Source organism: Etheostoma cragini, chromosome 16, assembly GCF_013103735.1.
Source record: "Etheostoma cragini isolate CJK2018 chromosome 16, CSU_Ecrag_1.0, whole genome shotgun sequence".
Classification (NCBI taxonomy): Eukaryota; Metazoa; Chordata; class Actinopteri; order Perciformes; family Percidae; genus Etheostoma; species Etheostoma cragini.
In genome coordinates, this window is record NC_048422.1 from 2,705,098 (window position 1) to 2,716,339 (window position 11,242).

General features: G+C 42.1%; 1 protein-coding gene and 1 long non-coding RNA gene across 4 annotated transcripts in view; one reads left to right on the forward strand and one right to left on the reverse strand.

Moving 5' to 3' along the window:
* LOC117959018 (WD repeat-containing protein 7) overlaps positions 1-11,242 on the reverse strand; it is a 137,022-nt gene that overhangs the window by 15,445 nt on the left and 110,335 nt on the right. For all 3 annotated transcript variants that reach the window (XM_034895852.1, XM_034895853.1, XM_034895850.1), the window contains one exon: positions 2,661-2,778. In XM_034895852.1, coding sequence (XP_034751743.1) covers positions 2,661-2,778 — 118 coding nt within the window. The remainder of the gene's footprint in view (positions 1-2,660; positions 2,779-11,242) is intronic.
* Positions 531-11,242, forward strand: part of LOC117959034 — a 17,048-nt gene continuing 6,336 nt past the window's right edge. Inside the window, exon 1 of the long non-coding RNA XR_004659861.1 lies at positions 531-540. This is a non-coding gene — a long non-coding RNA (uncharacterized LOC117959034). The remainder of the gene's footprint in view (positions 541-11,242) is intronic.

Here is an 11,242-nt window from a genome sequence, read left to right on the forward strand (position 1 = left end):
CGCAATCACTTCCTGGAGCCTCAAGACAGCAATACGCCCAGAATGCACCTGAACACACCTCCCTGTAAGAACAGCACGCCCGTAGGCGCAGGTGCATTTGCTATGTTAACAACGTTGGCGCTGGATGGGATATTGACATATGGCCGCGCAAGATAGTGGCTAAAAACATGTCAGGAAATAATGTTTAGGCTTGTTACACTAATAGCATTACATTTTATCAGCTATACTTATTACTATACTATAAGAGTATTTTCATTTTCTAACGGCGTATGTTTTACCTCACTATTTATTTCATAGCTGTTGTTAGCCTACTTTGCAGATTCAAATTAATAATGCAAACTATTCTGTATAAATGACGATGTAAGCTGTAAATGGCTAAAGATGAGACTTTAAGTCTTGAGGTGAAATTCACAAGCCAAGTTATACTTTAGCGGTTATTATGGTGAAAGTAACTCAAAGAAACGCAAAAGTAGTTAAAGCAATACAATTCAGAGACATTATATTGTAATATAACTAATTACTTTCAATTAACAGTAACTAGTTATCTATAAAGTATTACATTTTGGAAGTAACTTGCCCAACGTTGATAAGAATGTACTGCTGTGGAGGGAGCCACACAGTAAAATGTATTTTACCACCTAAACAAAAATCAATAGCACTCAAAGTGTAGGCTATATTGATAATATTTTCACCGCTATACCATGCCATCAGACAGCCCTTTCTGATTGGAATCTGGAGGAGGCCGGCGCTGCGATGGCGGCCAAGCCACATGCCGTCCAAAGGCCATGACATGGAATTAAAAAGGGCCATAGATCGAGAGGTTGCTTATGACCCTGACATCCTCGCCAACGTTGTGAAAGACCGAATCGAGGAGGACAACCTGACAGGGTACTTCTCCCAGTTTGGTGTGGTGGAGAAGGCTGAGATCATCTTTGACAAGCAGACCTGCCGGAAGAGGGGCTTTGGCTTTGTCTTCTTTGAGGATACCGACTCCACCACCAAAGCGGTGCTATTAAAGTACCATGTCATCAATGGGAACAAGGTAGAAGTGGAGAAAGCTCTGCCAAATCAGGAGATATCCACCGGTGGCTGCAGAAGAGTTCAAGGATATGAGGGAGGGATAAGGGGATACGACGAGGGAGGATATCCCATCCGGATACTGATGAGGTGGTCGTTGTTCTTGCAGCCATATGGACATTCGTCATATCGTAGGCGTTGACCACTGTAACTGCTGGCGTGCCGTCTTGTGCAGCACTAGGTCCTTAATTTAATGTTGATGCTCATATTCCGTTGTCTTTCAGTGGTATTTACATGTGACTACGGGTAATGTATTGACCATCTAGCTCATTTGCCTTTAAACATAACTTTAGTGTCTGGTTACTGTTAAAAAAAGTATTAAAAAATGGTGTGTTTTGTTTGACGTGGTTCTTAGAAGAACCCCGTTCTTATGGCGGGGTTGTAACGACCCCACCCTTTTCTGCCTGCTGTTGCCTTCTCTGGCTTTACTGGCTGAGCTGCCAGTTTGGGAGGGTTCGTGGACATCTGGGTAGGCCTCAACCAAGACTATTTATACAAGTCATGTCTGATTGTTTGCTCACTGCCTTCGCCTCCAAGTTTCCACATCTCCTGGTTTGGTTCACCTCCTTTATTGCAGTTGTCATTTACCCACGCTTCTTTCACTCACTAACACACACACACACACACACACACACACACACACACACTATTGATATCATTGATTCCACATCTGGTTCGATTCTTTGGTTAATAGTATCTTGTTTACTTAACAAAAAACACTTTATTGGCATTTTAACCTGTCTGGTTTCCCCTTCTTTGTCACATGCATTGAGCCGGTTTGTGACAAGTGGCCACCAGACTCCTTTTGGTGTTGTAAAGGGTTAGTTGGAAGTTCACCAAAATCCCAAAATAACCCCAACAAACTAACCGATCAAAGCAGCGTTTAACCATTAGCTCACTTGTTTTGCAAGGTACAATTACTCTTTTTGTCAAAGGAGTCTGGTGGCTTTGAATTAGCTTCAGTTTTTCATCAGAAATTGTTGTTTGACAGCAAGCTAAAGTGGTTAAAATAAAATTGTAAATATAGCATATACTTAAACTGATATTGATGTTTTAGGCAGTCCTTATGAATACGTTTTTGCTATGTGTCCCTGTCCATAGCAGTGCATTGTTGCTTCCAAACTTTGGGCGTGCCAGTCTCCATCTACTGTAAGTAATATCCTGACTTTGGTTAAGTCCCTCATGCAACCCCAGTACAACACAACCCCACATAAAAAAAATCTGAAACAATGCCTTTAATCTGTTTCCAAGCTGGGTGTAAAATCCAAAATCAATTTTATAAACTAGAGTAGCAAAATGACATTTCAAAGTTAAATTAATGTGTGGCTTGTGGCTTCAGCAGTATGGGCTAGATAAATCAAGTGGGTATCTTCCAAAGTTTTATTCTTTTTAGTATAAAATTCCCTCTTGTTGTTAGTATCCCTCCACCACAGTCAGCATTAAAATACTGGGCAAAACCAAAAGAAGCAACAGGGTTGGGTTACAGCAACACATGATATGTAAAACAAGAATATGGTGCCTGATGATTATTTCAAGCTGCTGTTTTTGATGTTTGTGAAGTTGTTTAAACCGATTAGTCTCACCTCTCTTGCAATGGTGGTGATGAAAGCCGGTGGCCGAGCTGTAGCAATAAGAGAGAGGGCATGGCGGGCAGAGCGAGCGGAATCTGCTGGCGGGTTGAGGGGCAGACCCATGGTAACACTGTGGGGAGAGAGAGAAAGAACATATTACTTTCATGACAAATCAACATGGAAAGCAAAGATTTAAGTTAGGAGAGACGGAACAAGAGAGGGAAACAGTGGTGTAGGTTTGGTTTTAGAAAATGGCGAAATATGTCTTTAAAACATGATACGTGATATAATAAGTCACCTGTTGTCTGTCTGCTTGTCTGAACGTCACTCTTTCACGTGCAACATGATTGGCTACCATTGCATTGCTTTGCCGCATTTTCTGCTTTTATCAAACATAATTGGTAATATTTGGTAAAGGGACACTATTACGTCATTTCAACTCAAATGGCTAAAGTCCTGGTGAAGTCACGAATCCCTGGTGTTAAAGTCAAAGTCAAGTCAATGCTTCTGGTAAATACTGCATTTTGGGGGACAATTCTCAGCTGTATATGAATCCAGATTTGGTGTTTTAGTGAATATTTCGGGACAGCAGGACAGTGTATACACATACAATACTTATAGAGATACAGATACATTCATTGTTGGTTATTGTCTTTTATGGTATTTGTTGACAATAAGAGAAATATAAACTATCATGAGCAGTATCCCTTATAGAGAGATATTTAGAGTAACCTAAAGAGGGAGAGAGACATTTAAATAGACAATTTTATAAAGAGCGGAAAAAATGAGATTAACTGAGAAGCGGCAGAGAGATCGAGCCTTACTAATAAATGGAGTGAAGAGATTAGCGGGCAGCTTATAATGTCAAGGCAGAGTCAATGGGAGCCATTCACCAGACAACGGCATAATGGACTCCCACAATGCAACAGGAATTGGACACACACACCCTAACAGCTGGCCACACACCCCTCTGAGTGTGAATGTGAGTGTGTGAGTGTGTGTGCGTGTGAGAGAGAGAGAGTGGAAAGAGAGGGGAGGCCACCTTGTTAAGAAATGACTCTGGGGAGAGAGAGAGAGAGAGAGAGAGAGAGAGAGAGAGAAAAAGAAAGATGGAGGAAAGGGAGAGGGAGGGACTGATGGGTGGATCGACGGCCGAGCTGAACAATTCATCTCCTCTGATTACAGATCACAAGCTACAGCACATGTAATTAATCCCGGTAATATATCGGCAATATATCATCAATATTGAAATGTTTAATTTCATTTAGAGGGGTGGCTGTAATTGGAAACAGTCACAATGTTGATATAAGGCAGCAGGAGTGCAGGGAGCTAATTGTACTGAGAATCACTGAGGTTAATAACCAACGTTTAGAACGTATAATAAAATAATGGGAGTTATTACTACAGTTGTAACACACACAATCATTGTCATTAATAAAAAATAAAATTGGAAGATACAACTTTTAATAGTATTAATTAGGGTGTTCTCATGAACCATTTGCTTATAAAACTACAAAATGTAATGCAGTGTCATTTGTTTGTATTCCACATTTGATGGGTGGTTACCAAAACACAGGACATTCAAACGGAGGAGCGGAGTTAAATAGACATTTGAGTCCCGGAAGCACAACTTAAAGGGATTGTTTTTTTTAACCCATACTACAATTTCTTTTCTAATTTTAACTAGTTGTTTTGGTGCCCGGGGACTTGAACCTGCATCACAGAGACCTTTTTGTCATTAAACCTGTCACATGACAGGTCGCAGTAACCATGACGTAATCAGCCATAATTTCGTAAAATAACCTACGTATTGTTGTGCATGTTTTGTACAATATCATACAAACCAGTTAATGAGAATCAGCTGCTGGCTTTAGGTATGCATGTTTATAATTTATTAAACAGCCTAGTCATCTTTACAAAGTTTACTATGTTAAATTTTTGGTGACATTATCGGAAATATGTCAATTTAATTCAATTTGGGGGAATTTGTGAGGTTAGAGCATAAGATGGTCTTCTTCTGGAACATAAATTATATATAGATGACACAAACAAAAGTAAAATTCAAACTAAATAGAAACTAGAACGGTGTCAAACTACATACAAATCAAATCATGACACAAGTGATCTCACGACAGTCTACAGAGTAGATCTAGACCACAGCACATTTTCTAAAGACTTAGCAAATCCCCCCAAGAGCAATTGTGATTGCTTAGTGTGGTGGTGATGATAAAACTTCCTTTTTACAGGACGACACCTTGAACAGAACCCGGCTCCTAGGTGGGAAGCCATCTGCCTCGACCAGTTGGGTGGGAAAGAGAGAGAGAGAGAGAGAGAGAGAGAGAGAGAGAGAGAGAGAGAGAGAGAGAGAGAGAGAGAGAGAGAGAGAGATAGAATATTACCTATAATAATTATAGAAATATGACTCATAATCGCCGTCGGTATAATTGAATGAAATAACAAAACGCTGCAATGATAGTATTAGTGAAGATAATAGAACTGTGACTAATAATACGAATACTAATAATAATAATGTAGCAGCAGTGGGCGTCAGGCATGAAGTAAACTGGATTATGATTATTTTATGTGGAACTGAGAAGAAACATGCACACATGCACTCTCTCACACACACGCACACACACAGAGTGTGTGAATCTGGCAACATGACTGGAGTCACAGCCAGTATCACGCTGACATTATCCAGTCAATACTGAGTCACAAACATACACGCAGCGAGGATTGGAAGTATTGATTTTTGTGTGCGAGGGAGGACTGAATAACCTCGATCACATGTTTAGAGTCATTGCTGCAAGAAACCTAGACTGTGTGTATGAATGACTGACTGTTTAGTGACTGGATGGTTTGGTGACTGACATGCTTACTGACTGGTTTCATAATTGGTTTACTGGCTGGTGTGCTCATTTATGCTCGATTTTTACAACCAGGGTGCCGACTGGCTTTGTCAGGGGTGCTGTAGGAATGCATTAAAAAAAAAAAAACAATAACTACATCTTAACTACAACAAAAAGCAGCCAACTCAAGCTGTATAAAAGAAACAAATCAATAGCACAGGTATAAAAAACAGGACACTACAATAAGAAAATCCTAAAGAAATGAAAGTACTAGTAACAAAACTAGTTTGATAATAACGGAAACAATTTTAAGATATACAAAGCCATAAAAATGTTGTTTTTTAAAGAAAAGAAAATAGAGATTTTTAATAGAATAATTTTATAATTGGTATAATTGAACCGATATCCATTCTGGACAAACATGCCACTTTGCCAAAGCCAGGCAGGATCCGACCTGCGTCATGATGGAGGGCCTGCTGAAGTGTGTTGACCCATGTGGAGAGACCCATAAGACAGGTCTTATTCCACGTCACTGTGTTGCTCTAACTGGGATATTACTGACTAACTGGTTTTTCCTCAGACTTTCTGACAGAGTAAGTGGATTTTTACTGACTGGTTCAATGGCTGACTTGAACCTGAATGGTTCAATGACTCAGTATGGTGCCTGTGACAACCCACTCGCCATCTGCTCTACGGCTGCATGCACACTGTCCGCAACTATTCCCAGTAACTTGTGGGAATTGCCATTGTTCTCCAAGACCAACGTGAGCGCTGTGGAGAAACCTGAATGCAGCCCATAGTAAGGTTGCTGTTAAAGTAAAAGAAGAGCAGCAAGTTGGCATTCAGGCTGTTCTCATAAACTATTTGTACAAATTTCTACAAAACATATGGGTAAAACTAACGGCCGCTGGTACCCGGCTCACACAGCTTTTGTCGGCTAAACTTAACTGTAATGATTGCTATCACGGCCGTCACCTCACAATGACCAGTACACTGCTCACAGTCACCTTTTGTCAGCTAAATTTAACTGTAACAGCTGCGGTCACGACCGTCACTTCACTATGAGCGGTACCCGGCTCACAGTTTTGTAAGATATCATACGAATGTTTTGTGCCATTGTATAGTATGTGTGTTTTGTACTTGCTTTGTTGTTCTTCTTGTATTAAAAACACACTTTTTTGATTGAATAACTCACCTTTAAAATCACCTTTGTGTCACTCGTTGCAGTTTGTTGTTTAAACCTCTGAATCCTAAGTCCAGACGCTTTTGCCCTCATGACATTTACTTAGGCCGATAATCAACATAATTTCATATTTATTGATACTACACCCACAGCAATGCTACATACGCATTTGTGTGTCTAAAACAGTTCTCCTTTATGCAAAATTAAACATAACAATCATATAAAAATTAAAAAAAAAATCAGCAAAAATGTGATGAATTATGGGCATAAAGTGGATAAATCTTGGATGTAACGGTTTGGAGAGGGTGGGGGTGGGGGGGTAGACATGTTTGTTCAAGAAAATGTAATTGCATTTCCATGTATTTCTCTGTTATGTTGTAAAACAAAAATGCTCGAATGGGCTTATTGTTGCTTGTGGCCATTTGGGTCTAGCCCTAAACATCCACTGGAACGGCGGTTATCACCAGTTTGTTGTCACCTACTGTCAGATACCAAATCCAATTATACATCCAATAATGCCTAAATCGGCAGTAATGCTTGGCGCACCACAATGATGCAAGGCAGAATCCGCACTTAAAAACTTGCTTGGACAGACGACATAACGGAAGATTTATGCCTTATTGGAAGTGTCATCAGTGTCACAGTATTTTTCAGTTCTATGGTCGGTTTTTCTCTGAAATTCATTTACGTCTGGTTCACCACCACCACCAATGAAGAGAGGCACACAGCCGTAAGTTTTTCTTTGGGAACAATCGGTTATCCCAAACGGAGCTAGGACAAAGACAGACAAGACAATCACCAACAACAAGGCCACATTTTTCATTTTAAGAGGGATGCGATAGGTTTGAGTGACAGAGCTTTGCAGGTTCATGTATATTTGTAATGCTCATTGCGAGAAGCATGTAACCGGCCTTACTCGCTGGATTAAGAATGGATTTATTGAGTGGGACACTTATGGACTAGCAGATTGAACTAGTTTGCGTAGTTGGGTAATTGGATGGTTTTGCATTCCTATGCAGACATCAGTTTATAAAGACTACATATTCACTGACTGACTTTTTTTTACTGTGGTGGAGAGGTTTGTATGTCCCTTAGAACCTTAGGGCTGTGTTGTCTGGAGCTTTTTGCTCCTGATAGAGTCTCCTATGACAAAGTGGTCTCAGGGGAGGGGCCAGGCAAAGAATGGTTCAAAGGATCCTATGAAAAAGCGAGGAAGGGATCGAGGGACTCTGCCCGGAGGAAGCCCAGGGTCCCGGTCTGGAGCCAGGCCCAGACGGCGGGCTCGTCAGCTAGCGTCTAGTGGCCAGGTTTGCCACAGAGTCCGGCCGGGCACAGCCCGAAAAAGCTACGTGGCGCCTCCCTCTCTTGCCCATGGGCCCACCACCTGGGGGAGGAACCAATGGGGGCTGGTAAGCTGCCACATGGGTGGCAGCAAAGGTCGGGGGCTTCAACAAACCAAACCAGGGAGGCAGAGGCTGGCTCTGGGGACGTGGAATGTCCCCTCTCTGTGGGGGAAAGAGCCGTAACTTGTGCGGGAGGTGCAGCACTACCAGTTAGATCTGGTGGGGCTTAACTCTATGCACAGTCTCGGTTCTGGAACCATACTCCTGGATAGGGGTTGGACTCTGTCCTACTCCGGAGTTGTCCAGGGTGTGAGGCGCCGGGTGGGTGTGGGGATACTCACAAGCCCCCGGTTGAGCACCGCTGCGTTGGGGTTTACCATGGTCATGTGGATGATGGGGGGTAAAACTGTTTGTTTAAATGCACCAAACAAGATTTTTGAGTATTTGGCCTTCTTGGTGCCCTTGAATGGAGTCCCTTATGGGGCTCCATTAGGGGACATCATAGTTCTGCTGGGGAACTTCAACACACATGTGGGTGATGATTGAGATACTTGGAGAGGCTTGATTGGGAGGAATGGCCTCCCTGATCTAAACCAGAGTGGTTGTCTGTCGTTGGACTTCTGTGCTAGTCTTGGATTGTCCATAACAAACACAATGTTCGAACATAGGGAGGCTCATAAGTGTACGTGGTATCAGAGCACCCTAGGCCGAAGATCAATAATCAATTCTTTAATTGTTTCAACTGATCTGAGGCCGTATGTTTTGGACACTCGGGTGAAGAGAGGGGCGGAGCTGTCAACTGATCACCATCTGGTGGTGAGTTGGGTCAGGGGGTGGGGGAGGACTCTGGACAGACCTGGTAAGCCCAAACGGGTAGTGCAGGTAAATTGGGAACGTCTGGAGGAGGCCCCTGTCCGACGTCTTTCAACTCACATCTCCGGCGGAGCTTTTTGTGCATCCCTGTGGAGGCTGGGGGAATTGAACCTAGGTGGGAGGGCTGCAGCCTCTGCCATGACAGGGGAAAAGGAGCAGTTGTGGGAGAAGTTTGGAGAAGACATGGAGAAGGACTTTCAGTCGGCACCAAGGTGCTTCTTGGAAACCGTTCGCCACCTCAGGAGGTGAAGCGAGGAATCATCCAAGCTTTGTACAGTAAGGATGGGACGATGTTGACCTCAACTAAGGAGGTAATACAGAGGTGGAAGGAGCACTTTGAGGTATGTCCAGCTGGGAGGAGGCCCCGAGGAAGACCCAGGACTAGGAGGAGAGATTCTATCTCCAACCTGGCCTGGGAACGCCTCGGGATCTCCCAGTCGGAGCTGGTTAATGTGGCTCGGGAAAGGGAAGTTTGTGGTTCCCTGCTGGAGGTGCTGCCCCCGTGACCTGATAAGCAGATGAAGATAGATAGATAGATGGATGGATGGATGGATGGATGGATGGATGGATGGATGGATGGAAGGACTTTTATTGGTTGGTTTGATAAAGGTTTAATGGATGATAAGTTTCCTCAGTTATTTATTGAATGTATTACTGGATGGTTTACTGGCTGGCTTGGATACTGACACATGAGATAGTTGACTGACCAATTAAATAACTGGATTACTGACTAATTCACTGGGTGATCAGTTTCGCATTGCCCGATCAACAGCGCTGTGAAGTAAGGTATGGCTACACCACTCGTGCATTCTTTGATAGGATAGAAATACGCTCTGGGTTGTTTCCATTTCTTTAAACCAATCCCAATAGTGTGAAAATAGACGTGCCATATGGTTTTACATACATGTTTTATCAAGATTTTGAATCCTGAACCAAAGTTCACCCACATCTTTCAAAGATGCTGTTGCGCTGCTCCTCAAATACTACTTAATAAACCAGTGAGAGTCATCTCTGACTCATGCATGATCATTATAATCCACTGACATAACCGTTAGGATTCATTTTTTTTTAAAAACAATGAAGCTACCCCAATACGTTTATTCATGTATATTCATCACTCTTCCTAATTCAAACATTGATTTTAACATTATTGCCATTAAAATTGTTAGTTGTAGTATTTCACAGATGGATGATGAATGGTCGAAACAATCCACCACCCATTGTTTTTAACATAACCATATGTAACTCACAATTCCAATGTGTCCAGCCTGTTTCTTATGTTTACTATTTTGTGAGAATCTTTAAGTCTGAGTCTCTCAAATTCCCTTCACTTTCTGTTTCACTAACATTGAATCGTGTTGTTTTCTCTTCTACGTAGACACACACACACACACACTAACAGCAGACATATTTATACTCATTTAACCAGACTGACCCAGCTCGAGTTTCAGTCTTAATAGGATCAACTTATGTCGGCCAGTTAGATTTTAGCGGAGAGACACACAGACACAGACATACACAGACACACACACACTTCTTTGTACCAAACATGAGAAGATGCCACTGAATTACTTTCTCTGTGATCTCTGACCTCATACAAAATGCCGCATTAGCTTAACCACAACCTCACTAGGACTGTTTGAAGGCAGCCGTAACCTTTGACCTGCTCTCCGCTGGATGTGATGTTGATGGTCCAGGAGGCAAAGCAGACTGCTGCTGTTAACATCTGTGGTCTAACACCAACTTCTGACTGGGTCAACTCAGTAAGTCAAAGGGTCACGGTTACAGTGACTGATATGAGTAAAAAATGATCAGATAAATTAACCTAAAGTGGGCTGTTACACAAACATCCCATAGAAAAATTGGAATATGGGCAATAGGTATAATATGATTACAGTTGTGTCAACACCGTCTAAGCTGCCGACTGGCTTGTGCCTGGGTTGTTTGTCAGCACATAAACATATATCTCTATCTTTAGTTTAGAAAAAGACAAAAAATATAAAGGGCTCACACTCTAAAGAGCAGGACATTACAAAATGATTTACAATTAACAATCTGACCACTAGTTTGTCTGGTTTCGTGATACCACATGAATACAAACAAACACATATGCACACAGACAGGCGACTAACATGTCTGAGCAACGCAGACATCGTTACATCATCATAATGTCCTGTAATCAGATTACAGCCTGGCTTCCATATCTCAGTGTGTTGGCTGTATAATGTGTACAGTGTGTGTGTGTGTGTGTGTGTGTGTGCGTGTGTGTTTACAGTGGGTACGGAAAGTATTCAGACCCCTTTACATTTTTCACTCTTTGTTTCATTGCAGCCTTTTTCCAAAAAT